Consider the following 27,143-nt stretch of genomic DNA (forward strand, 5'->3'; position numbering starts at 1 on the left):
CTTGGGAACCAGAGAACTAAGTCAAAATCAATTACAGACAAAAGCAAAAGGGACCGTGGGTACAAGGGAAGGAAAAAAAATCACTAACATAATAAGCAAAGATGCATCAACCAAAAACAAAGTGACGGATAATGGAAGGAGGTGGGGAGCACTCCAGGGAATGCATGGTTGTAAGGAAAAAGAATTTGCAACAACAGTCTAATGGGCAATGCACAGAAATAAATGTAACAGATAATTAGGTAAGAGGAGCTCAAATTTAATGGGTAAATGGCCAGTAGGGATAGGATAAAAGCAAAATCATGCATAATGTTTTAATAGGAGCCAAAGACATGGTGGGTAATGTATCTAAATGGATAAGCCAGGGGCAGAGCTGTGAGTAATGGAGAAATAGGGGCCGGGAGCATGATGGGTAATAGCTGGAGTTAATGGACCCGAAGCATGATGCTTAATTAGAAAAACGCTGGAAGATGCGAGGGTGAGCCTGCAGCAACGGGCTAACGGTAGCTTTGAGGCAATGAAGCCGAAATGAATGGGGCAAGTGCATGCTGGGTAATGGGACAGGAATGAATGGGTCAGAGATAAAAATCGCAGTGACGCGAGGAGCCGACAGCATGATGGGTAACGAAGGGGTTGGCCTAAGGTTACAATTGCGTTTAGGTAATGAGGACATTGTAACAAGAAGCAGAGCAGGGTTCACAAAACTGGTTAGACTTTTCCCGAGGAACTGTGGGAAAAACTAGCACTTCCGGTTTTCGGTCCAGAACGCAGAAGGTGCCTTCGCCACCGCGATGCTCGGTGGGGCGTAAGGCCTGACCTTGCTGCCTAGCAGCTCCTGCGGTGCAGCCCATCTTTACCTGTGTCCTTTGACCCTGGCACGTTAGCCAATGAGGGCGCCAAACTTTTACGTCACCGAGTGACCCTTCAACTCACAACCAATCAGGATGCTTCAAGGGCCAAAACCGACCACTTATCACTGCGTGTACTACGGGGCGGAGTCAAGAGAGAAAGCTCCTCCAGGAAGGGGCGGAACTTCGCGTCAATGGGCGTTGCAAAGTGCTCCTCACAGGTCAGTGATTAGCTAACACCAGAGCCCGCGGCTCCACGAGCCAATAGGCCAAGGCGCCGCGAGCCAAAGGAAAGAGCGAGGTATCCCGCCTACCGCTTGCTCGTGAGAACCAATAGAAAAACATTCAAGAGGGATGGGTGGGACTTTCAGCCACAACTCCAATAGAAAAGTCGGAACCGCAGGGTGGTGGGCGGACACCAGGGCACATTGAACCAATAGGTTAGACGGGGCGGAGCGACGGTGGCGCCGGCGGCAGCAGTGGATTAGGTTGCGCGCTGCGCACGGGGTGGGAGCGGAGCCCAGGTTGGGAGCAGGCGCCACAGCCAGTGAGAACTGGGGTCTAAAACAGGGTCGGGGTTGCCTTGGGCTGAGCCCGGGCTGAGCAGGGCCTGACCTCCGCCCTCTGACATCTACCCTCGCAGGCCACCATGGGGAACGTGTTGGCCGCTAGCTCTCCGCCCGCAGGCCCGCCGCCGCCGCCTGCGCCAGCCCTCGTGGGGCTGCCGCCGCCTCCGCCTTCGCCGCCGGGCTTTACGCTGCCGTCTCTCGGGGGTGGACTGGGCGCTGGAGCCGGCGCGGGCCGAGGTTCAGACCGGACACCCGGGACTGCAGCCTCCAGCGCTGCAGGGGCCGCTGATGACGGGGCCTGCGGTTGCCTGCCCAACCCGGGCACGTTCGAGGAGTGCCACAGGAAGTGCAAGGGTGAGGGGCGAGTGGCCCGGCGGAGTGTGACGGCCCGGATCTCTAGGGAAGGGGGGACATGGTGAACTTTGGGAATTGGCGCGCACCATTGGGATCGTTTAACCGAGCCATAGGAGTTGACGTTGGGATCGAATGGTGGAATAGCGAGACTGGAGCTTAGAACTGTGAAATCTAATAACTGAGCGACAGGATGGAATGTCACAGCAGTAGAGAAAAGCCTAAGGGGAGGTCAGGACCCCCGCGCTCACTACACTTGATTCCGGGGTGGAACTGAAGCCCAAGGTCACAGGGTCAGCAAGGGTCCCTTGAGGGGTGGAACCCAAGGCCTTTGCTTGTAATAATTATGATAGCGAGGGTGGCGGGAACCTAATTAGTGAGTGCCATCCTGATAGTCAGCACCCATCTAACACGTGAGTTTGATCCGAATCAATTGACTTGCCTAAAACCATACAGGTGGTGGATGGATTTTGGACACAGGGAAAGGTCCTGGCCCTGTCCTCTAGGTAGTACCTTCCTTGTACTGGTTGGGATGCTTTTTGAGACGTTCTGTGGGTGTTCGGAGAGAGCAGGGGGTGTGGCAGGGAAGGAGGAGGTGGGGTAGAGTGTGACAGCATTTCTCTTCTCCAGAGCTGTTTCCTATTCAGATGGAGGGCGTCAAACTTACTGTCAACAAAGGGTTAAGTAACCATTTCCAGGTGAGCCTTCCTAGTGCCTCCCCTGAGTCTTTGAAGGACTGTGTTCTTCAGTCCTTGCAAAGATTCTGACACAAAGCCAGGCTGACTACTTCGTAGGGGCCAAGTGGTAGGTTTTGGTGACCCAGAATCCAGAGGTGCCCTTCACCCTGTAACATCCTGCAAGGGTGCAGTACCAGATGTGTGGTCCGCCCCAGCACAGCCTTTCCGAGCCTCTTATCAGGCGGTGTAGCTCCCAGTCTTGGTGGTGTCGATGGGGTGGTACCCAGGGCTTTGCTCAGGCTAAGTACACCCTCTGCCACTGAGCTGTGTCCAGCCCCCAGACTGCATCTGCCCCTCCTTCTCCTCCAGGTGAACCACACAGTAGCTCTCAGCACAATCGGCGAGTCCACCTACCACTTCGGGGTCACGTACGTGGGGACAAAACAGCTGAGTCCCACAGAGGTAGGCTGTTTTTTCACTCATGTGTTGTGTCTTTCATAGAACAAGTATGTGACCAAACACCCAGCAAAGAAGACTTTGTTGGGAGCAGGTGCCTGCTGCAGAGGGCCCAGTGGGCATTGAGGGTGGGGACAAGGTGCATTGCACCTTAGTAATGCCTCCAGCAGTATCCCCTGAACCCCTTCTCTGTCTGGCCCTGTGCTGGGTTGTGCTGGGAAGATTGTGACCACAGTGGTCTATCACCAGTAATGACCTGTAGTGGGTAAGGCTGAACTGCAGATTACGCAAGTCTTTGGGTAGACGAGGTATTCAGACTTCCTCCAGGGGGCGCTGCGGATATGTGCACGGATTTGAACTGGGAAAAGACGCTCTCATCAGATGCCTGCTTCACACAGACTTGAGGCTGCCCTGAGGAGGCTGGATATGAGAGTGGGGTGGGGCACTCCAGGCCTAGAGGACAGCGGTGGCACCAATGCTGAGTTAGGTCTTCTTAATTGTTACTGAATTTTTGCTTGCCTTCAGTAAATGTATCCACTCAGCAGATCTCTGCACTGGACCCCTAGTCTGTGCCTGGCCCTGGGCTGGGACGCAGCAGTGACAGCGATAGATTTCACATCTCAGTAGGCAAGGGACAGACCTTCTCCCAGAGAGTGGAACCCGGAGCTGGCAGGACTGCAGTCGGGGGTCCCTCAATCTGGGGTAACTAGGGAGGGCCCCACCACCAGGCTGCCACTCCAGTCCGTAGTGAGACCTCTGACCACTGACCTGCCCTCTGCCCCTCCCCAGGCCTTCCCGGTGTTGGTGGGTGATATGGACAACAGCGGCAGCCTCAACGCCCAGATCATTCACCAGCTGGGCCCTGGCCTCAGGTCCAAGATGGCCATCCAGGTGAGAGGGTGCACACCCCGCTGCCCTGTGGCCAGGCCCCCCTGTGCACGCCCACTGCTCACGCTGCCCTCCTCCGCAGACGCAGCAGTCGAAGTTTGTGAACTGGCAGGTGGACGGGGAGTACCGGGGTTCGGACTTCACTGCTGCCGTCACCCTGGGGAACCCTGATGTCTTGGTGGGTTCAGGTAAGAGGTCACAGAACTCCCGTTCCTGCGATACCCACAGACCCATTCACATACCTTGATCTCCTTTCTCTTCTACAAGTAGCCAAAGTGGGAGTGATTCCAAGTATGGTAGTGCCCACTTGTAACATCAGCTCTCTGAGAGACTGAGGTAGGAGGGTCACAAGCTCAACGTATATGACTCAGAACGACTTTGTCTCAAAATTAAAAATTACAAAAAGGAGATTCAGTCCTCAGTGCAAGGAGGGGGATAAAGTAGAAAGCGAGGCTATGCGGTGTCTTGGGAAGGGATACACCCCGAAGCCCCAGTCCCGGGGGCCGTCTGAGCTGTGAAGTGGCCCTCAGTCTACTGCTCTGACCTGGGCTGCCCACAGGGTCCTGAGAAGGTTAAATAAGTTCATACACATGCAGGGCTTTGAGTGACATCGGGCACATGATGGGCACTTAGTTCCCAGAGCTGTGCTGGGCACTGTGACCTCCGGGGTCTGGGGTTACTGCAGGGCGACTGAAGCCATGCACAGCTGGGCAGGGAGACAGCCTGAGAGGGGGCTGGTGGTTTGTGGTTGGCTTGAGTGGGGACAGGGACTGTCTGGAACTGTGATCTCTCCCTTTCAGTTCCTTTTTTTTTTTTTTTTTTCTCCTCCTTTCTGTGTGGAGCATGGGACCCAGGGTGCTCTACCACTGGTCTGCATCCCAGCCCTCTTTTATTTTTAAGACAGTGTCTGTAAGTTCCCTAGGCCAGGCTGAAATTTATAATCCTCCTGCCTCAGCTTCCCAGAGAGCTGGGATTCCAGGTGTGCACCACCACGCCTGGCTCGTCATTGTCTTTTCTGTATCCATTTGAGGAGTATTTGTGGAGCCTAAGCTATGTGATAGATACTCTACGCACTGAAAATAAAACGGCTAGCAAGAGAGTAGAGTCTGCGCTTGGGAAGCTTCTATCTTGAGGGGCAGGCTCAAGTAAAGCTGTACCTGCTAGGGTCAGGCTGGGGGGTGAGGCTCGTGGGAGAGCCCTGCACAGCACACATGAGGCCCTGAGTTCTAGCTTCAGCCTTGCACCAGAAAATGAGTCAGGCTGGGCTGCTCGTAAGCTTTTCTCAGAGCCCTTTTCATCTCTTTTTGTTACTGGGAGCTAAGCTGAGGACCTTTGTACTGAGCTACATTCCCTGACCATTTTTTGGTCTTTTTGACACAGAGTCTCACTATGCAGTTCAGCCTGAGCTTGAACTCACTTTGTAGCCCAGGCTCCCCCTTAAACTCACAGAGATCCTCCTGGCTGGGGTTACAAGTGTGTGCCACCATGCCCAGCTCTGGGTGTCCATCTTTACCAAGTATTTAACTGAGCATATACTATGCATATAGTGTTATAGGCACTATGGGTACAGCTGGAGCCAGAGCACTGTGGCTGCTCTCAGGGCGCTGCATGCAGCTGTCAGGTGAGGCCCTTGCAAGCTGCGTGAAGGGTGTCTGCCAAGCATGTGCAACAGCTGGGGGTGTGGGGTGAGCTAGGGCCTTTGGAAGGTGGTTGGTACCCTCAGCAAAGACGTTCACGAGGTTGGGGGCTGGGGGCTGGGGAGTGTTCTCACCTCTGGTTGCCTGCCAGAAGCCAGAGATTCATCTCGAGGGAGCTGGTGCCCTCCAGCTTGCAAAGGCAGAGAGTAGGAGGCCACTGCCCGGGGACAGGAGCTGGAGCAGGCTGGGGAGGTGGGTGGGAGAAGCGTCCTTCCAGGTGAGGTGGCCGAAGGCAGCATTTCCTGCTTTTGCCACCTGCACAGGCTGTCTTTGCAGTTTGCACTGCCACCCTGGCTGAGGGAGGGAAGGGCAGTGTCCTGCAAAGCCAAGCCGCCTCGGGCCCCACCTGGCAGCTTAGCCGCCGAGTCCATTCCCTGGGTGAAGTGCCGAGGGCAACCTCAGTCTTCTGGTCACTGCCGTCCCCTCATAGCCTCACAGTGCCACGGCCACTGCAGCACTGTGTCCCTCAGCACCTCGGATCTGACAAAAACAGAACCTGTGCTGAGCACTCGGTCCCTGGTCAGCAAAGCCTGCTGTGGCCCCCATGGCTGTGTCCCCCACTGAGCCTCAGGTTCCTCTGTTGAGTGGTCACAATGCAGGTGGCCACTGCCTGGTGAAGCATTCGATGAAAGCCCATCTGCGGCCCTCAGACCACAGCCATAAGCATCACTGTGTCCTTGGGTCACATGCCATCCTGTCAAGGACAGGACCCACTTGACCACTGAGGAAGGGATCCCCAGGGCAGGTCAGGTGGGAGCCCGCACTCAGCCCGCTTCCCCTTGCATGGGCTGGGCCTGCCCTCCTGGTATTGGGGATCCAACCCAAAGGCACTGCCACCCTCAGCACACCGCCACCCTTTTTTTTTTAACCTTTTTGTGACAAGGTCTCATTGTATAGTCCAGACTGGCCTCAAACTTTAGGTGATCTCCTGCCTCAGCCTTCTGAGTGCTTGGGTTATAGGTGGGTACCACCATGCCCAACTTTCAGCCCACTTTGGGGATCGAATTCTCGACCTCGGGCTTGCAAGGCAGGCGCTCATGCCACTGAGCTAAATCTCCAGCCCCTACTTTTTTATTTTGAAACAATTTTCCCTGAATTGTCCAGGCTGACCTTGAGTTTGTGATTCCCCCGCCTCGGCCTCCTGAGTAGTTAGAATTGCAGGTGTGTATTGTATCTGGCTAGAGACATGTGCCCACGTTTTTGCTTTTCATTTTTTGAGATAAGGTCTCACTGTGTGTTCTAGGCAGACTGTGACCTTGGGGCAATTCTCCTGCTTCTGCCTTTTGAGTGCTGGAATTTCAGACACAAGCCATCACACCTGGCTCTTTCCTTTAGACCAATATTGATACAGCGTGTTCCTGCTTAAGAAATCCCACCTGGGAGCCAGGCATGATAACGTAGGCCTGGCATCCCGGCTGTCTGGCAGCTGAGCCAGGATCACTGTAAGGGGAAAGCCAGGCAGCCTAAATTAAACAGGCTCACTCTCAAAAAAAAAGAAACGAAGTCCTCCTAGGGAAACTCTGGGTTTGCTATGAAGGATCTGCCTTAATCCGAGCAACAGGGACAGTCTCTGTGAAACAGCGGTTATCTGGCAGACGGGGATTCAGCAGGGAACTTGAGGAAAGGAGGGCGCTCCCAGGAAACAGGCACCACGGGCTGGATGTGGTGGTGCACACCTGTAATCCCCCTGACGAGGGTGGCTGAAGCAGGAGGCTCCCAAGTTCTAGTCCAGCACGAACAATTTAGAGAGCCCCTGTCTCAATCAAGTTTACTTTTGGGGGCTGGTTTTATGAGACAGAGTCTCAGTGTTCCAGGTTGTGCCTCCATGCCCAGCTTCAAAATAAAATTACGAAAAACTGGCTAGGGCTGAGGCAGGAAGATCACTGTGAGTTAGAGAACAGCCCGGGGTACAGAGCGAGACCTTGTCTCAAAACAGAACAAAAAACATCAAAAGACCTGTCCCACGCTGGGGATTTAGCTCAGTGGCATAAGCGCCTGCCTTGCAAGCAGGCAGTCGTGAGTTCGATCCCCGGTATCGATAAAAAGGAAAAGACAAAAAAAAAAAGACTTGTCCCATGATCACATACACAAATTCCTATAAAATACTTATGCCCTCAGCCAGCTGTGGTGGCACACACCTGTATTCCCAGCACTCTGAGGCTGAGGCAGTAGGATCGACACAAGTTCATGGTCGCCGTGGACTACATCATGAACTCAAGGCCAGCCTGAGCTGCACAGCAAAACCTTGTTTTTAAAAATAAAATAAAAACCAGGCTGGGGGTGCAGCTTATTACTCCCCGACTCCAAAAAGTAAAAACAGGGTGCTGTATTCAGTGGGTAAGGTGGAAAGACCTGCCCAGCTGGAACCAAGCACTGCTTTCCCCTGGCTGCTGCACACCTGTCCTGGCAGCTACCCCAGGAGGGCCACTGTGAGCCAGCCATCCTCACCAGAGCCCCACCCTGCAGGTGGAAGAGCGAGCAAGGCTGAGCAGCTCCTTCCCACCAAGTACCGCTGCCCTAGATGGCACACTTCTCCCAAGCACCGAGGCCACCGTTTTAGATGCAGACTCAGAGCTGGTCTTGGTGTCTCCACCTGCGCTGCTGACCTCCCACTCCTGTAGGGTGGGGCTGTCCTGGGCCGTATTGGGTAGAGGTGGCTTTCCCCGTCTGGATGCCAAGCTGGTCTCCCCAAGGGACATCTCCAGTGTGGCAGAGTGACAGCTGGTTGACAGCTCTGGGCTCAGGTGCAGAGGAGCTGGGTGTGGACAGGTGCACTAGGGGTCAGTTAAGGAGTCGGGCAGATGTAGGGGTCAGTTAAGGAGTCGGGCAGATGCCGGTCAGCAGTGAATCCTAGAGAAGGAGGTGCTGCTTGGGCAAAGCTTGTCAGCCTGCGAGAACCTGGGGTTCTGTCCCCAGTAAAGGAGAAGTTCAAGGCCCCTGAGCCAGGTGCTGGGACAGCCACAGTGTGCCATGGAGCATTGACCTTTAATGCTCTCCATTGAGGGCTGAGTGGAGAGGGCGACTGCTGGAGACTCCTGACACATGTCACTAGCCCAGGGAAAAGCTGGAAGGTCACAGTGGGACCCTCACAGGTCAGACCATCTGTGTTGTCCATTCTGAGGGTGCCATGCATCCAGGGCATGGTGTGCTGGAGAGAAGCAGCCAGTCAGCTGGGCCCAAAATGAGGAGCGAGATCCACATGCTCATGTGGCCGGGCTGACTGAGGTCACCTTCGAGGTAGGCAGAGAGGATGTGGCCTTGCTTCAAGGCCGATACCAAGTCACCCACAGGGCTCTGCAGCCACGCAAAGCAGCCAGGATCTTTCCTGGGCACTGGGGAGCCATGGTAGGCTCTGGGTGTAAAGTCAGGCTTGTGTTTTAAGGAAGATCCCTCTGTCATATTAGAGGTCCCTTGAAGAGGGCAGATGAGAAGCTGGGTGCCTGGATCCATGGGAACACCCTGGGTTCGACCCCCAACACTTGGGTGGGCAGTGGGTTTAGGGAGTTCAGGGTCTCCTGGGCCTCAGTCCAAATACTTTGTTTAGTAGATGTCAGAGATTCTAAGCTGAGGTCTCCATCTCAAGTGTAGGTGGCTCTTCTGTCCCCCTTGGCTAGACACAGTGTCCCAGCAGAGCTGTGCCCATCAGGCTTCAGCGAGGGAGTCCCGAGGCGGAGTCTGCACCCTGAGGGGAGAAGAGCCTCTTCCTTCTCCGTTGCTTTTTTCCTTTTGTGCAGTGCTGGGGAGGGCGCAGCGGGGCCTCCCACTGCAGCCCAGCTGGCCCCCCAGCTCTCCAGCTCGCCCTGTGTCATCATTTCCTGCGTCTCTGTCACTCACTCTCTTTCCCCACGTGCTTCCTTCCTGATTCTTCACCCCGGAGAACTGCACGTCCAACGTGTCCTCAGTAAGGCCCCAGATAGTCACACCTTGGCCCAGGGATGGCACCACTGCTGCTGAGGGACAGAGGACCTGAGGCCACCCCAGGTGTAGGGGAACTATCACTCGGCCTTCATCACAACCCCAGGCAGCAACTGGATTGTAGAGAAGGGACACCGGTGGCAGGAGGTGGCAGAGCTCCCAGCAGGAGGAGGGGCAGGACTTGGGCCTCCGCTGTCTCCCGGCCACTGCTGCTTCCAACTACTGGCAGCAAACGGTGACATGGCCCAGATACTGCCCTGTGGTCAGTGGTGAATGAGTGATGGCTGCATGGGGCAAGGTCCCAGGTGACTGGCCACCATGAGTGCCGGAGGCTGACCTCATGGCTCTCTAGGAATGATGCTCGAGGAGCAGGCGTGGGGCCTGAGGGCAGCCCAGGCTTCTGTGGTCCTGTGGTGGCACCAGGCCGGGGGGTGACTGACCGCCACCTCCCCACAGGAATCCTCGTGGCCCACTACCTCCAGAGCATCACACCATGTCTGGCCCTGGGCGGAGAACTGGTCTACCACCGGCGACCCGGAGAGGAGGGCACCGTCATGTCTCTAGCTGGGAAATATACACGTGAGCTGGGGCTGGGGGCAGGGGAGGCAGGCCCCCAAATGTGAGCGCACCACCCTGGCTCTCACATGGCGGCATCCCCTTGTGACCTATCCCTGCCCCCACCCCGCTCTTTGCAGGAAACAATTGGCTGGCAACAGTGACACTAGGCCAGGCGGGCATGCACGCAACGTACTACCACAAAGCCAGCGACCAGGTGAGCAGGAGGGATGACCGCCATGTCTCGAAGGCTGGGCATCCAGGTGGGCGCTGACCCTCAGGCTTTGTCCTGGCTCTTCCAGCTGCAGGTGGGTGTGGAGTTCGAAGCCAGCACGAGGATGCAGGATACCAGTGTCTCCTTCGGGTACCAGCTGGACCTGCCCAAGGCCAACCTCCTCTTCAAAGGTAAAAGCCTCAAGTTTCCCAGCATAGAAAATAGATCAAAGTGACTCAGCTCTTAGTAAGCATGGAAGTCAGAGGAGGTGACAGAAGACAGCAGGATGAGAGACCTTCGGGATGGCTGGGGCACTGCACCTGCCCTTCCGGAAGGTCCGAGCTTTACAGGGAATTTCAGTCTTGCAACAGCAGATCCTGAGCATTGCTCTGGGCACAGCCTTGTCTCAGCATGAGCAAGACTGGAATGGTGGTCTCCCGAATGTCCATGGTCATCCAGCAGGGAACTAGGGGCACAAACCATCGGCTCCCCGGGCTGGTGGGGTTGCAGTGGTATGCAGTCTCCGCGTGGGGGCGCGCCCTTCCCCACCCCTGGGGCAGGACTGATGGGGGTGGATAGGGAGGGAGCACATCTTACCTCAGCCATGCCCCCCACCCACAGGCTCGGTAGACAGCAACTGGATCGTGGGAGCCACGCTGGAGAAGAAGCTGCCGCCACTGCCCCTGACGCTGGCGCTCGGGGCCTTCCTGAACCACCGCAAGAACAAGTTTCAGTGCGGCTTCGGGCTTACCATCGGCTGAGCCTGCGCCCCCAGATCCTGCCTCCGCCCCCTCCACAAGGAGGGCGCCCTGGCCCCCCTCCTTTCCCTCCCTCCTGGGGGTCGGGGGCAGCGGAAAGGAGGGGGCCACCACCCCGCAGCTGAGGAGGGGGTCCTGGGACCGAGGGTTCTGAGCGCAAGGGGCCGGGAGCCCACTGGGCCTGGGTGCTCGAGGGGAAGCGGAGTCCAGGAGCACGGACTGCGCCGGGTACGGGCGGCAGCAGCACAACCTCAGGAAGGAGTGGCGTGGTGACCCGCAGAGCCGCTGGGCTGCCAGAGGAGCGCCCTGCCGTCGGCCCGTCCCGCCCGCTCTCCCTCTACCCCTCGGTATAAATCATGTTTATAAGTTATGGAAGAACCGAGACATTTTACAGAAAAAAAGAAAAATACAAAAAATATACGTGGAGAAAGAAGCAAAAAAACGATGCAGGAGACCTCTCCAGCGTCCTCGCGCGTTGCGTCTGGAGCTTCCCGCGGCCGCCGGCAGGGGGCGCAGGTGTCGCGGGCTCGCCAGGCGCGCTGGTGGGGGGCGCCTAGCCCGGGACCACACGGCTGCCCCGTGACTTCTGCCCTTGGGGACATCATCTCCTCGCCCATAGAGCCAGGTCCTGGGGCCACTTACCCTTGGTGACCTGGCCAGGGTAGCGGCAGAGGACTTTGCCCCGGCAAACTGAAGTAACGACAACTCAAATGCAGATTGGGACAGAGCTGGGACTCGGGTCTTTTCAGGTCCCAGAAAGGGCAGAGGATACAGGGTTTGGGGCTTCGGCTGAGTTTTCAGGAGCTTCAGAAAGAATTCAGGCTATGCACAAAGCCTCGGGACGATTCAGGAAGTGAGTGGTAGTTGGCTGAAGCCGCCCCCCATTGACAAGGGAGTCAGGATTTTGCCAAGTGCAGTCAGATAAATGCCCCCGACCCTGCTTCAGACAGGAACTGATCCCTGTCTGTAGAGTTTGGCGGGCGCTGGTGAGCAGAAGTGACCCCTAGTAACCCCGAGATGTCACCCACTCGTGCTCTTTCCAGCAGGGCGCTCTGAGCTCAAAGCAAACAGGCTGGGTGTGGCAAGGCACGGGGGAAGGGGACTTGCTGACCCTGCAGATCTAATGTGCCTGCCTTTTCTCTTTTGTCTTAAGACCTAGGCTGATCCTCCTGGCTCAGCCTCCCACGGTGTTGTGATTACTGATTTGCACCCCCCACGCACACTGCTTTGCACACTTACGGGTAAAAAACGCTGCTCAGAGAGGCCGGGTCATCTGCCCAAGGTCATACCGCCGGCCACTGACCGTAAGCCCAGGCAGTCGGATTGAGTCCTCGCCGGGCATTGTTGCTTCAAGCCCCGAGAAACGTGGAGCGTGAGCGGCTCCTGGATTCGATCCTTCCACCCTACCCCATACCGGCAGGGTGCTAAGTTCCCATTTCACAAGTGGGAAAAGGGGGTCTCATAGATGCTCAGGCTGAGACGCACAGGAGCTGAGCTGAAAACCAGGTCTCACACGCAAAACCTCCCCTCCCCTTGCCCTGCGTCTCTGCCCGTGGCCCCAGCCGTACTTAGCCTCCCGCAGGGAAGGACAGGACCAGACACCCCCGGAGCACCCTAGCATGCAGGTCACCCAGACAACTGGGTGAAGGGTCACTTCTCAGCACAGGGCAGGAAGGGGGTCACAATGCCTCCAGCCCCAACTTCCTCCCCTCCCCCTGCCGTGTGGGGGCGAGGGCAGCCGCCTCGTGACAGGGGCTGGCCCAGCCCGCCCAGGCCGCGGGAGGGGCGGGGCACGGGGAGCCCTATAATTGGAGCAGCCCGGGATCCCGCAACCCTGCGCAGACCCCGCGGAAGGAATCCCTGAACCTATTTCTGCAGCGGCTGGTGAGAGACCCCGTCGGGGCGCAGGGATCAGCGAGCAGGCCTTGGTAAGAGGAGGTCGGAAACTGGGGGATCCCCTGGGCTCCAGGAAGAATGGGAGGCAAGGAGAAGGCGAGCAGCTCAGGAGAGACCCTTGGGACGAGCCGGAGATCAGAAGTGTCTGGTTTGGGACAGACAGGAGCCAGGGGCTGGACCTAAGGAAGACCTCAGGGCACGGACATCCTGTCCTGTCCAGGCAACACGGCAGGGTTGGGGGCGCTTGGCCCTGGAGCACGAACTACGACATAAGCCACAGTCATAGCCCACAAGTCATTTATTGAGCGCCTACTGGATGCCCCTGTCGTCCTGAGACCTCCGTCACTGGCGGCGCAGGGGTACCCCATCCAGGCTGAGAGAGGACTTTTTTACATAAATGGAAAACCCATGACGGGAAAGCGGCACGCAGACGCCGACTTGGAGCTTCGGCCCGCGGAGCTGGACCGCGCAGCGCCCGGGCCAGCTTCAGATGGAGCTGGGGTGGTGGTGGAGTGGAATTTGAACCCTGGGAGAGGGAGACGGAATTTTGGCTCTGGAGCCGACCTGGGGGATGGAGAGATAGAAGACAAAGGGAGAGTTAAGTAGATCTAGGGGGGCGGGCGTCAGTGTTTTGAGATTGGATTAGGCTGGGCAGGGGCCAGGCGTCTGCAGCTGGGCGGGCTCGGTGGGCGGAGCCCTCGCCCTCGCTGCTGCGGACTGACCGTCTCTTCTCCCCAGGCTGATCAATCACAGGCGGGAAGATGAAGGTCCTGTGGGCTGCTCTGGTGGTCACGCTTCTGGCAGGTATGGGGCGGGGCCTGTTCGATCCCTGCGCCTCCCCCTCTTAACTCTGGCCCTGTTTAAGCTCTGGGGCCTCTTTTCTGTTGACCCATGTCCCCCATGAGAAGGAGGCTAAGTCTGAGGTTCCCCCAATTCATCAGCTCTGAGCATCTGTTTTACTTTTTCTGGGCCTCAGTTTCTGCACCCATATTATTGCCATTATCCCTGATATTACCACTTCCTAAGGCTTTGCCGCCCAGTAGTGAGTGCTAGCCAGATGTCAGCAGTGATGGGCTTTTTTTTGGTGTGTGCTGGGGATAGAACTCATGAATTTGTACTTGCCTGGCAGATATCTGTGCTGTTGAGCTATATCCCCAGCCCCTGTGATGGGCTTTTATTGTCACCCCAGCATAGTCCTGCATGGGATACCAAAAGACAGTATGTATTTACTGGGCGAAGTGGTACAAGCCTGTAATCCCAGCACTTGGGAGGCTGAGGCAGGAGGATCTCCACATTCAAGGCCAGCCTGAACTATATACATAGTTAGGGGCTGGGGATTTGGCTCAGTGGTAGAATGCTTGCCTAGTTCGGTCCTCAGCACCAAACCTGAAAAACAAAAAATCCATTAAAAAAAAACACAAAAGATATATACATAGTGAGTTCAAGACCAGCCTGGACTACCCTTTTTAGACCCTGTCTCAAAAGACTTAAAAGAGAAAATACGTGCTCCATACATGATTAAATACACTCCACCCCTGCCTGCCCATGAGGGTCCCCAGGAGGCTAAGGATCCTTTCAGGAGCACCTAGTCTGGACAGAGTCCTATGTGCATGGTGGGGTACAGGGGCTCTGACCCAGCCTTGCTGGAACTTGCCTCCCACAGGATGCCGGGCAGATGTGGAGCCAGAGGTGGAGGTGCGGGAGCCAGCAGTGTGGCAGAGCGGGCAGCCCTGGGAGCTTGCGCTGAGCCGCTTCTGGGATTACCTGCGCTGGGTGCAGACCCTGTCTGACCAGGTGCAGGAGGAGCTGCTCAGCAACCAGGTCACCCAGGAACTGACGTGAGTGCCGGGACCCTGGCAGTGGGTGGTGTCCTTGGGCCTCTGGAAGGTCCACTTGTCTCTTGGGGGAGGGACCTGGGGCTCCATCCCTTTCTTGCTTCCTCTTTTCCTTTTTTCCTTTTTCTGGTACTAAGGATCCCCCCACCCATGGTACTAGAGGTTGAACCCAGGGTGTGACAAGTGGTAGGCAAATACTCTGCTACTGAGCCACATCCCAGCCTCACCAGCCCGTTATTAATTTTGAGATGTCTAAATCACCTGGGCACGGTCGGAACATGCACTCTGGAATCCTCCTGCCTCAGCTTCCCAGAGTGCTGGCTCCACCTGGTAGCTTTACCTCTCTGGTTCTCTGTGCTTCCAGACAGACACAGGTCTGTCTCCTCTCTGGGCCTGTCTCCCTTCCTCCTCGACCTCTTTTAGGACCCCTCAACCCAGGCTTCCTGCACAGTATCCACCCCCTGGCCCGCAGGCTGCTGATTGAGGACACCATGAAGGAGGTGAAGGACTACAAGGCGGAGCTGGAGAAGGAACTAGGACCGGTGGCAGAAGACACGAAGGCTCGGCTGGCCAAGGAGCTGCAGGCGGCGCAGGCACGGCTGGGGGCAGACATGGAAGAGGTGCGCAACCGCCTGTCGCAGTACCGCAGCGAGGTGCAGGCCATGCTGGGCCAGAGCTCCGAGGAGCTGCGCGCGCGCCTGACCTCGCACCTGCGCAAGATGCGCAAGCGGCTGCAGCGCGACATCGATGAACTGCAGAAGCGTATGGCTGTGTACAAGGCCGGAGCCCAAGAGGGCGCCGAGCGTGGTGTGAGCGCCATCCGAGAGCGCCTGGGGTCCCTGATAGAACAGGGCCGTCTTCAAGCCCTGACCAGCCAGCCACTGCAGGAGCGCGCACAGGCCTGGGGTGAGCAGATGCGCGGGCGGCTGGAGAAGGTGGGCAGCCAGGCGCGCGACCGCCTGGAGGAGGTGCGTGAACAGATGGAGGAGGTGCGCGTCAAGGTGGAGGAGCAGGCCGAGGCCTTCCAGGCGCGCCTCAAGAGCTGGTTCGAGCCCATGATGGAAGACATGCGGCGCCAGTGGGCCGAACTCATCCAGAAGGTGCAGGTGGCTGTGGGCGCCAGCACCTCGGCTCCCAGCCAGGAGCCCTGAGCAGCCAGCTTCCGCCCCACCCCACCCACTGGAGTCCCTCAGCCAGCAGGAGGCACCAGGCTCTGTACCCACCCCCGCCTGCTCCTGGAGGGCTCTAGTTAATAAAGATTGGAAAGATTTGCCGAGCCTCGCAGCTGGGTCTCAGTGTGATTCTTAGTGCCTCTGCCTGTTTCTCTTTCCTTTCCCACACTGGCTACACCGTTCCTGGCCCCGTGGCCTTCACTGGTATGCTTCTGTTTTGGCTCTGATTTAATTACCTCCTAGGTTTTGTTTTTCTTTCTTTCTTTTAATGGTAATGGGAGCCCAGGCGTGGTACTCTCAGTGCTTGGGAGGCTGAGGCAGGAGGATTGTTGCAAGTTGGAAACCAGCCTGGGCTACAAAGTGAGCCCAACACCAGCCTGAATCGCATAGGGAGACCCTGTCTCAGACAATAAATAAACAAATAAATGGTACTGAGGCTGGAACCCGAGGCCTTTGCACTGAGCAACATCCCCCCTGGTTCCTTCTTTCTTGCAATACCAGAGATTGAACTTCTGGGTGTTGCACCACTGAGCTCCATCCCTAACCCGTTTTTTATTTTTGAGACTTCGTTTGTCAGGAACGTGCTATCCTGCCTCAGCCTCACAAATGACTGGGATTATGGGCATGTGCTGCTGGGCTCAGCTCTTTCCCAGATCTTTTCTTTTTCAGTGTCCTCTGCACTCACTCACTCGCTCTCTCCTCCCGTTCCATCTCAGAGCAGACAGCCCTGAGCCAAGGGGACCTTTCCCTCGCGATTCTCAGCACAAACCTGGCCCTGCTACTGCAGCCCTGGAGATGAGACCCAAGCCCTTCGTACTGAATACATCCCCAGCAGCCCTGCTACCCCAGCCTTTTGCATTTTTAAACGTTTTTTATTTATACATTTTTATGAGGCAGGGATCTTTTGCTAAGTTGACCAGACTGGCCTCAAACTCCCCGTTCTCCTGCACCGGCCAGCTGGTTGGTTTTCTCATTTTAATAACACCTGCGGTACAGAGCTGCTGTGACCTGAAGTGCCCCTAGGGGAGCCTTGTTACTCAGCCTGCCCCCGCCCCCGGTCTCTGTCCAGCCTGCTGCTCCCCTTCAGGCTCATTCCCCCCACCTGCTGTGTTTCTTCCCCTGTCTTATCTCTCCCTCCTCCTACGCTGCTCTGGCCCGGGCCCTGCTCCCCCGCCCCCCATCCTTCCTGGTCCCCTCCCTGTCATTGCCTGTCCTCTTTCCAGGTTAACTGGGCAGCATGTCACCCTCCCACTGTACCTCCTGCTTCTCTTTCTCTTTCCAGCTGTGCTGTCCACTTTGTCATTTGAGCCCAAGTCTTGCTACATAACCCAGTCTGCACTTGGGATCCTCCTGCCTCAGCCTCCTAGAAAGCTGGGATAACAGGCATATGGCCACCATGCCCTGCTGTGGTCTACCTTTGTCTTCCCCAGTGCCCTTCTATGGTGCTGGATCCAGTTGCCTAGGGTGGCCCCGGGGGCTGGGGATACACAGAAGTCAGCACCTGGTGGCGGGCCAGACCAAGCTGGCACTCAGGGAAGAGGGGGCAGAAGCTGGCGCCCCGCTCAGTCCCCTCCCTCCCTTCCCTCCCCCTCAGTTCTCAGCCCAGGGCAGGCCAGGGCTTGAGTCTGGGGGCCCTGCCTGGCCCCCAGTGTCTTTGGCACAGCTGGAGTTCTGCGATTTCCTGGCAAACACCAGGTGTCTGCATGGAGGCGGCTCCCCTCCCAGAGATGACTCACAGGCTCCAGACCCAGTGGGCTGCTGGCCAGGGCCAGGGCCAGGCCCACTCAGGCCTCAGTTTTCCCCAGGGTCAGTAAGAAAGGCAGCCGGCAGCCTCAGCCCTGTAAGTGGTAAATCTTGAATACTCAAGCATAGAGAGCTGTGTGCATGTGTGCACGTGTGCACATGTGTGTGTTACTGGAAAGTGAACCCAGAGCCATTACACTGAGCCGCATCCACAGCCCCCCACTTTTTTTTTTCTCTGAGGCAAAGTCTTGCTAAGTTGCCCAGGCTGGACTCAGACTTGCAATCCTTCTGCCTAGCCTCCCAAGTAGCTAGGATTTCAGGCTGTGTGTGGCGAGCTGTAAGGAGACATAGTGAGTGCCATCTTGCAGCACCCCAGTCAGGCCTCAAAGGAGGTGAGAGGGGGTTGGGAGTCAGGTACAGGACTGGCATCGGGTGCTATTGGTGGGGTAGACAGGACTGACGGCATCAGGGGTCTCCAGAGAGACAGCCAGGAGTCTGAGAAGAGGAAGGACCAAGGGCTCTCCCCACCTCTCACTAATCCTAAAATGTATTTGCCTGTGCCTCAGTTTCCCCACCTATAAACTGGAAACCCGTGCGGCTGAGACAAGACTGGCAAAACAGGGGCTTGCTACTCTAGGCTTTTGGTGGTCACGACACCAGGAGCAGGAGTAGTGGCGCAGGCCCGCAATCCTAGCACTAGGAGGCTGAGGCAGGAGGATCACCTAAAGCTTGAGGCCAGCCTAGGCCAGTGAGTTTAAGACCAGCCTGAAATATGTAAAGAGCTGTTGTCTTAAAAAAAAAAAATAAAGAAAAGAAAAGAGGACACCGCCTGGATGTCTGGGGAATGCGCTAGGCTCTGGGCAGGAAGGAAGCTGTCCAGCTGGGGCCCAAAGCGACTGGAAGCTCAGAGTCAGCCTGGGGGTATTGCAGTGCTGCCAGGCTGGCATCTGTGCAGTCCCTTTCACAACCACCCTCTACGCCAGCGCTGGCACGCGCTCGCCAGGGACCAAGGCCAGTCACCCTCCCCACCAGCTTCGGGGTCACTAGCGGTCAAAGGCGCCCCGCGGGAGGGATGCACTGGAGGAGCTGGGGGGGGGGGGGGCCAAGCAAGAGCAAAAGAAGTGTTCCGGGCAGAGGAGGCAGGGGCGAGTGCTCTCAGGAGGCTTGTGCTGCCTTCTGCAGTTCAGAGGGTGGAAGAGACCCAGCCCAACTGAGGAAGGGAGGCCACAGAGCCCGGAGGGGAAGCAATGTAGAAAGAAGAGTAAACTGTGCTATGGACGTGCACCAACTGCCCACCACGAAGGGACTCATAATGTACTGCAACGTAACAGGAATGAAAATTAGAAAGAAATATGACCCCCGAGCCCAGCCCAAGGATGTGTGCCCATAATCCCAGGAGGCTGAGGCAGGAGGACTGCAAGCTCGAGCTCAGCCTGGGTAATTTTGGGAGACCCTGTTTTAAAAAATAAAATCTAAAAAAATTCTGTAGATGGAGCTCAGTAGGAGAGCATCCCTGGGTTCAATCCCCAGGATGGACAGGCCCAGGGAATTAGGTCCCCAGAGAGCATCGAGGGAGGGCTGGGAGGCACAGGGGTGGTACCCTGGGGGAGGATCCCTGGTGGTGCCCTGGGGGCAGGAGCAGATCCCAGAGCAGCGCAGAGTCCGAGCTGAGAGGGAGAGGAAGCTGGTGTGGTGGCCCTCACCTGTAATCCCAGCAATCTGGAGGCTGAGGCAGGACATTGCTGTGAGGTCCAGGTCAGTCTGGGCTACATAGTGAGTTCAAGGCCAGCCTGCATTCCACAAACTACAGAGCAAGACCCTGAAAAAAAGAAAGGAGGGGGAAGGGCCAGGTGCACAAGGTCACAAAGGACCCAGTACGAGCTGGGGTGAGACCCATGGGGCTGTCACCCTGGAAAGGAAAGAGCCACAGGGAAGAGTGGGGCCTGTCCCTAAGCGGGCAGGGGCTGGGCAGGCTGAGGTCACAGTAATGGCAGTGTGAGGTGCGAGCCCAGGGGAAAGGTCAGAGGGGGGAAAGGTCGGAGGACAGAAAGGAAAGTGGGTGTGGGGGCGGCTGGGCGACAGGGAGGTGAGATGCTCCGCCCCCTCCCCAGCGGATAAATGCTGGGCAGCTGTACCGCCAGCCCCACCTCCAGCCAGCCAGCGGGTGCACTGACTACAGGTGTGTGCTGGACCCGGAGGGAGGGCGGGAAGGAGGTCAGCCGGAGGAGCTAAGAGGGCTGGAAGGGCCGCGGTGGGGGGCGGGGGAGCAGCTCACTGATTCCCGCACCGCCCCAGAGTGCCCTCTGCAGACATGAGGCTCCTCCTGTCGCTACCCGTTCTGGTCTTCGTCCTGTTCATAGCTTTGGAAGGTAAGAGTCGGATGTGAGACCACTCAGGAGGCTGAGGCGGGAGGATTCCCGTGAGTTCCAGGCTATATAGGGGGCTATATAGGGGGACCTGTCTCAAAAATCAAAACAAAGGGGCTGGGGATTTAGCTCAGCGGCATAAGCACCTGCCTTGCAAGCAGGCAGTTGTGGGTTCGATCCCCGGTACTGATAAAAAGGAAAAAGTCAAAAAAAAAAAAAAAATCAAAACAAAAATACGCATATGTAAAGCATAAAATGGCCCGGGTTTATACAGATCAGCGCAAAGGACCTGGGTTTGATCCCCAAATGCCACAAAAAACAAGAACGCAAAAGATGTGCTGGGAGAATGGGGAATGTGGGAGTCAGAGGTTTGGGAGTGTGAGGCTGGCCTGGGTCCAGTGTTAGCAGGTCCTGGAGAGCACTGGGGACCCTTCTGTGTCTCTGTTCCCCAGTTTTCCTCTGATTGGCCGCAGCTTCGCCCTGCCGGGTGGGCTTCTAAATTGGCTAAGGTGAGTTCCAGCAAGTGGGCCGGAAGCGCCCTCCGACTGGTGACTGGTGACACATGACGCCCACCCCACCGGGGTTGGCTGTGCTCCTCCAGCCTGTTAAAGGCCCCAGGGCTGTGGTGCCGGGGAAGGCAGCGCCCAGCAGTTTGAGCCCCATGGGACCCCTCGGGGCCCTCCTGCACCCTGATTCCTTCGCTCCCGAGCATCACAGTCCAGGATGGCCTTATGCAGCCCCGGGCTCCTGGATGACTGCCGTCCGTACCCTCTGCTCGTTCCCTGCAGGCACAGCCCCAGCGCAGGCCGCCCCGGACCTCGGCAGCGCCCTGGAGAGCCTCCCGGGCAAGCTGAAGGAGTTTGGGAGCACCGTGGAGAGCAAGGCCCGGGCAGCCATAGAGCACATCAAGCAGAGCGACTTTCCTACCAAGACCTGGTCAGGACCCTTCTAGGGCAGGCCCAGCGGCTCATGACCGCCTGTGGTCACTGAGCCGCATCTCAGGGCGCTCGGACATGGAGGACAGGTTCCCTGATCCCAGCCAGGCCACGTTTTCCACTGGGTTCTGGCGGACGTAGGTGCCTTACTGCGCATGCGCCCTTGAACAGGGACGGCACTGTGAGCCTTGGTCTCCTGACCTGTCAAGAGAGGGGCACAGAGGGAAGTAAAGGAAATGACCCCCAGCTTGCTGGCCCTGCGCCTCATAGTGAGCCTCCTGCTGGAGTTAATCACTATGTCCCACCATTCCTGGCTTCAAGGAGGTTTACTGCCCATCTGCTGTGTGCTGCCATGCGCTGGGGGGGATGAAACGACAGGGTCACCAACAAGATAAAATGCCAGCTGGCATCATGTGCAGAAAGCAGAGACAGATCATGAACCGGAGCAGACTGGGCAAGGCGCGGTGAAGATGATAAAGAGGACGAGAAAGAAGATAAGGGAGGGCCTCCTATAGATTTCATGGCAGGGTGGAAGTGACTTGATTTGTTTTTGTTGTTGTTTTCGAGACAGGGTCTCAAGCTGTATAGTCCCAACTGGCCTAAAACTCATGGAAATCCTTGTGCTGGGATGGTAGGGGCAACCCACTAGGTGCTTCACCACGCCCAGCAGGAATTGAGTAAAATTTAAAGTGAGATTGAATGATTGAGAGAATCTAGCCAGAACTAAATTGAGGAAGAATGGTCCCAGTGGAGGACACATGCAAAGGCCCTGAGGCAGGAAGGGCTATAGATAAAAAGAATTAGGTCTTCCAGGCAAGAGAGATGAGATGAGAGGGCATGATGGTGCACACCCCAGCACTTGGGAGAGTGAAGCTGAGGATCTCCCACAGTTCAAAGCCAGCCTGTGCTAGATGATTAGAGTTCAAAGCCAACAACAAAATCCTGTCTCAAAAAAATTAAATTAAATTAAAAACCAAACAGTTTTAGGTGAAAAAGGAGGCTGTGAGCTGCCCTTGCAGGGGTAGGTTGAGCAAGAGCTCCCTCAGAGGGTTGAAAAAGGAGATGGTGCCAGATGTGGTGGTGCACACCTGTCATCCCAGCATTCAGGAGGCTGAGGCAGGAAGATCACCACATTTTGAGACCAATCTGAAATACATAGCAAGAGTTTATCTCAAAAGGACAAAAAAGTAAATAGATGAAAGGAAAGGTAGACCTAGAAAATGGGGGGCAAGATGGTTTGCATCTGTTGCCCTGGTCATCTGAGGAAGCTGAGGCACCGACATGGGCCCCACTCAGGGATCCTCCTCCTCTCACCACAGGGACAGAAATCCAGGACAGGAGTGATGAGGGAGTGGGGTGAGGTGGGGACATCCTGCAGGTAGCCGTACGTGGTGACACCTTCCCAACCTCTCCCCACAGGAAATGGCTTTCAAAGACTGTCAGCAAAGTGCGGGAGAAATTCAAAGCCACCTTCTCCCAAGCTCCTGAGGGTGGTACCTGAATGAAGACTTCTCCGTGACGCCCAGGTCTTCCCCAATAAAAATCCTACAGAGACTCTCCTGTGTGTACATCATGGGCCCACTTTAGGGACCTTTGTAGGCACCCCAAAGTTTTTTTCTTTTTTTGCTGTTATGTTTTGAGACCGAGCTTTGCTGTGTAGCCTGAACTAGCTTTGTACTTGGGAACTCCCAGTGATCCTCCTGCCTCAGCCTCCAGAGTGCAGGCAAGGATCACAGGTATGTACCACAAATCTACAAATCTGTCTTAACACACTGAGTTCCTACAAGTCCTTGTCAGAGTGAGGATGGCCCCCCTCTTATTATTTATTTTGGGGAGGGTCTAGAGGTGGAACCTATATGCTGAGCTACACCCTAAGCCCTCCTACCTCCTTGGCTCCTGTCCCACCTCTGGCCTGGCCACCTGGTCATTTGCCTGCCTACTGTCTATCGTCCACTAGCAGAGTGCCAGGTCCATCAAAGCCTGTCCCTGAAGTGGCTCTGAGATCCTAAAGCGGAGCCTGGCACACAATAGGCACTCAATAAGCTCATTGCCAGCTGGGAATGGAGCTCTACTAGAGCCTTTCCCCAGCTTCCCGGCACAGCCTGGAATTCCAGTTCTCTAGGAGGCTGAGGCAGGAGGATCACTAGTTTAAGACCAGCCTGGGAAACACATGGAGACCCTGTCTCAAAAAACAAAATAAAACCAAACCAAAAAGGGCGGTCAAAGCCCTGGGTTCAATGCCAAGTATTGCAAAAACAAAAACAAAAACAACCCTCAGAACTGGCTGGGTGTGGTGACGCATGCCTGTAATTGTGTAACTGCCGCGCTGGGGAGGCTGAAGTGGGAGGATCGGGGAGTTTGAGGCAGCCTGGGTTACAGAGCGAGACCCTGTCTCAAAGAAAAATAACCCTTGGTTCCATGAATGAACATTCACATTCCACAGAGCAGCTGCTGCACAGATGTGAGTCACCCGTTCTCCACCATTCATGAGTTCTAGCTGAAGGCCGCCGTGAGCAGGCCGGACTTTAGAGCCCACGCACCCGTCCTTGGGTTTGAGCAAAGGGCCCCAGTGGTGTCAGGACAGAGCCCGGACTTTCACCCCAGTGGACATGGCGCTCTCAGCCCTGGCCTGATGCACACATGCAAGGGGTCAGCCAGCAACAAGGACTCCGAGAGGCCCCGGCCCGCCAGGGGTCTGAGGGTGCCTGGAGGAGGGGAGATTGAGTTTTACTAACTCCACCTTAGCCAGAAAGAAGTGGGGAAGCATGTAAGGGTGCTACAGTGTTTCTTGTGGCTTGCTTTTCTCAGATAGGGTCTTTCCATGTAGTCCGGGCTGGCTTTAAATTCACTATGGAGCCCCAGCTGGCCTGCAACTTGGGGCAGTCCTCCTGCCTCACCCTCCTGAGTGCTGGGATGCCAGGTTAGAGCCAGGACCTGCTAAGAGCAATGTCATGTTTTTCATAAATGCTTGTTACACAAATATCAACTAACGGCTTCGTATAAGAATGGGCGAACAGAATTGCTTTTGGAAACATTTCAGCAGTTCCTCAGTGAGTTAAACAAGCTGGGTTGATGGTACAGGCCTGTAATCCCAGCACCCAGGAAGCTGAGGCAGGAGGATCATCAAATTCAAGGCCAACCAGGGCTACATAATTTAGGGACAACCTAGACTACATAGTGAGACCCTGTCTCAGACCATCCCCCGGAAAAATAGAGCAAAAAGTAGCATAACCCAAATGCTCATCAGCTGACAAATGGGTGAACAAATCTGTACACAGTGTGTACGTCTAATGTGTGTACATGAGCACCCAGACAGAGGAATATTAGTCATAAAGAAATACGGCCAAGCTTTTGAGACAAACAGGTGCCAGCCAGCTATGGTGAGACGTGCCCTCAGCCCCAGCTCCTGAGGATGCTGAGGCAGGCTGGTCACAAGTTTGAGAACAATCTGGACAAGTTTGCAACTTAAAAGACCTTGTTGCAAGATAAAATGAAATTGACCTAGTGCTACAGCTCAGTGCAAAGGCCCTGGGCTCAGTCCCAGTCCCAGAAAGAGAGAAAAGAAGTGTGGACACGTGATACAAGAGAAGGGAGTCGGGAAATGTATCTTCTCTGAGTCGGTTCTGAGAAAGATCCCAAAGATCCCGGACAGAGGAATCTGCAGAGACCAAAGCAGAGAGGAGAAGACGGCTGGAGCTTACTGGCTTCCTGTGGGATAAGAATGTTCTAGAATTCCTGGCAATGGTTGTGTAACCTTGCAGATGTACTGGGCACCAGGGAATTGGACAGAGTGTACCATTTTATTTGTGGGTTTTACAGTGGTGGAGGTGGAAGCCAGGGTCACACGCATGCTAATCAGGCGCCACGCTGCTGAGCTGCCTTCCCAGCCCTAAGAGGAAGAAGTATAAAGAATGTGTAAAGAATGATGGGGCTGGGGATTTAGCTCAGTGGCATAAGCACCTGCCTGGCAAGTGCAAGGTCATGAGTTCGATCCCTGGTACCAAAAAAAAGAAGAAGAATGTGAATGATGTAAGAAAATGAATGCATGGGGCCTGGTGACCCTGGCACATGGGAGGCTGAGGCAGGAGGGTGCCGCTAGTTCAAGGCCAGCCTTCACTGCATGGCAAGACCCTGGCTCAAAAATGAAAAAAAAAAAAAGAAAATGAATTAATAGATGAAGATTTCCTGGGGAGAAGGCAGAAAGAAGAGGAGCATTTCAATGGTTGTGGTGGTAATGCCTATAACCCCGGGCCTGTGGGAGGCTGAGGCAGGCAGATTGCAAGTTTGATCCCAGCCTGGACAACTTAGTGACTTAGAAAGACCCAGTTTCAATAAAAGAAAAAAAAAGGGCTGAGGGTGCAGTGTGAATTCAATCCCAGCCCTCCCCCTGCACCACACACCCTAAAAACAGCATTTCAAACTTTTTCATCCCATACTTCCCAGTAAAATCCTAACCACCCCAGGAAGCAAGTGGTTAGAGCAGCTGCTTAGAGCTTGCTTTCTAGCAGGGCGTGGCTCACGCCTGTAATCCCAGCACTCGGAGGCTGAGGCAGCAGGAGCCTTGTGAGTTCCAGACCCTCCAGGGCTACACAGTGAGCTCAAGGCCGCCTGGGCTGCATAGCGAGACCCTGTCTCAACAAGACAAACAGAAAAACAGCATTCTTTCTAGAGACTTCCATAGAAAATGACTGAAGAGAGCCAAATGTAGTGGCGAGCAAGAGTAATCTCCCCTCTGGGTGGGAGCTGAGGCAGGAGGGTCGCCAGGGGTCTGAGAGCGGCTGGCCTGGGCTTCCTACTGAGAACCTGTGAAACAAAACAACAGGAAAGGGAAAAAGGAGGCCTGTGGAGGCGCTGGGGGGTGTGGAGGGATGGGGTCCCCACTGGGGCCTAGAGGACTGTGGGTTCTCGAGGAGAGAATGGCTTAGGGGCTTGGGTGGGGCCCTGCCACAGTCTGCAGTATCACAGATGTTCCCTGTCCTCGACAGGTGGGGTCTCGGGGTGCACCCTCAGGGCCCCTCCCCTGCTGGCCGCCCTGCCCCCATCCCCCCTTCCCTAGTTGTTTTTGAGCTGTCCCTGAGGTCCACCCCTGTGACCTTCAGCCCTTCCCTGTGGGTAAGAGGAACAAACATTGCAAGCAACAAATAGCAAACATCCCTGGCCTCGCTGCTGACCTGGGAGCAGGGGCAGAGGACAGACGTCCCCCTGGCTGTGACCTCCCCTGTCCTCTCAGCGCCAGTGGGGAGGGACAGAGGCCGTCCTGGCTTGGCTTGGCATGAGACGGGTTCAAGGCCACTACAACCCCGGTGGACTCAGTTTGTTCCTCTGGAATGTTTTGTTATGTGACAAGGTCTCACTACATAGCCCAGGCTGGCCTCAAATTCTCCAGATCTCCTGCCTCAGTCTCCCAACTACTGGAATGAATGACAGGCCTGTGCCACTGTGCCTGGCTTTGATCTGTAAAAAGAGAAGGTCAAAGGTACCTGCCTCCTGAGGCTGTTGGGAACGAGGGCAGTGTCCCATGAGTAAGCTTAGTGACTCAGGAGGCTGAGGTGAGAAGATGGCAAATTCAGAGCTAGCCTGGAGTTGGCTTAGAATTTAAAAGTGTAAGAGGTGGGGATGTCCATCAGTGGAAGAGCGCTTGCCTAGCCTGGGTGAGGCCTGAGGGTCCACCCCCAGCACCAAAAAGAAGGAAAGGAGAACAAGCAGGAGGCAATAGAGGAGCATGGGGAGCCTCTGGGTGCTGCCATGCCCCGCGTCCTCCATCTCCCGTGGCCCAAGAAGGTCACTGGCAGATGAAGAGCAGCCTGGGACGTCCCAGCTGGGACCCAGGCCAGGCATGGTCTCCGCTTCTGCCTGTGCCGGGGCAGAGGCGGCTCACCCTAAAACACACCCTAGAGCCTCTTCAGGTGCACAGTTTGGGCTGCTGGGGACTGCAAGCCGCCGGATGACCCGCACACTTTCTATCCCCAGAACTTGTTCATCCCACTCGTGAGGCTGGCAGCTTCGTTTTAGTTTTATTTTTATTGATTTTTTTTTTTTTGAGACCAGGTCTCTACATAATTCAGGCTGGCCTTGAAGTCACAGCAACACTCCTGCCTCAGCCTCCCAAGTGCTGGGGGATTACAAGTCTGTGCCGCCACGCCTGGCTAAAAAATTCATTCTATAACTGTGTTCCAGTATAACTGGGCGTCTCCTGTTGTATCAGGAGACTCTAGAGCAAGGATACAGCCGGCAGAGCCATGTGCCTGGGAGCACGGTGCGGGCCTGCGGG

At 56.0% G+C, this 27,143-nt stretch overlaps 3 protein-coding genes and 1 long non-coding RNA gene across 5 annotated transcripts; 3 read left to right on the forward strand and 1 right to left on the reverse strand.

Moving 5' to 3' along the window:
- The first annotated feature begins 1,264 nt into the window (after positions 1-1,264).
- Tomm40 (translocase of outer mitochondrial membrane 40) lies at positions 1,265-11,295 on the forward strand. Of its 2 annotated transcripts, XM_063252850.1 has the most exons (10): positions 1,265-1,392; positions 1,489-1,768; positions 2,396-2,463; positions 2,812-2,904; positions 3,688-3,789; positions 3,869-3,974; positions 9,855-9,977; positions 10,094-10,170; positions 10,256-10,358; positions 10,789-11,295. In XM_063252850.1, the coding sequence occupies exons 2-10, from the start codon at positions 1,495-1,497 to the stop codon at positions 10,926-10,928; spliced, it is 1,086 nt and encodes a 361-aa protein (XP_063108920.1). In that variant the 5' UTR covers positions 1,265-1,392; positions 1,489-1,494; the 3' UTR covers positions 10,929-11,295. The 2 variants fall into 2 exon arrangements, with proteins under 2 accessions (XP_063108920.1, XP_063108919.1); XM_063252849.1 differs by lacking the exon at positions 1,265-1,392 and having other exon boundaries at positions 1,399-1,768.
- On the reverse strand, positions 7,786-9,855 carry LOC134476862 (uncharacterized). The gene is made up of 2 exons (XR_010048644.1): positions 9,318-9,855; positions 7,786-9,165 (listed from the first exon to the last, which is right to left on the reverse strand). It is a non-coding gene; the product is annotated as an uncharacterized LOC134476862 (long non-coding RNA).
- A 1,387-nt stretch (positions 11,296-12,682) lies between the features above and the next one.
- Positions 12,683-15,940, forward strand: Apoe (apolipoprotein E). Its single transcript, XM_003464570.5, has 4 exons — positions 12,683-12,853; positions 13,560-13,625; positions 14,485-14,659; positions 15,129-15,940. The coding sequence occupies exons 2-4, from the start codon at positions 13,583-13,585 to the stop codon at positions 15,805-15,807; spliced, it is 897 nt and encodes a 298-aa protein (XP_003464618.1). The 5' UTR covers positions 12,683-12,853; positions 13,560-13,582; the 3' UTR covers positions 15,808-15,940.
- Positions 15,941-19,665: 3,725 nt separating this feature from the next.
- Apoc1 (apolipoprotein C1) lies at positions 19,666-22,426 on the forward strand. The gene is made up of 4 exons (XM_003464666.4): positions 19,666-19,750; positions 19,867-19,940; positions 20,726-20,873; positions 22,292-22,426. Exons 2-4 carry the CDS (start codon positions 19,883-19,885, stop codon positions 22,371-22,373), a joined length of 288 nt encoding a protein of 95 aa, XP_003464714.1. The 5' UTR covers positions 19,666-19,750; positions 19,867-19,882; the 3' UTR covers positions 22,374-22,426.
- Positions 22,427-27,143: the final 4,717 nt, after the last annotated feature.

Source organism: Cavia porcellus, unplaced genomic scaffold, assembly GCF_034190915.1.
Source record: "Cavia porcellus strain 051 isolate PalLab524CR breed Dunkin Hartley unplaced genomic scaffold, mCavPor4.1 scaffold_7, whole genome shotgun sequence".
Classification (NCBI taxonomy): Eukaryota; Metazoa; Chordata; class Mammalia; order Rodentia; family Caviidae; genus Cavia; species Cavia porcellus.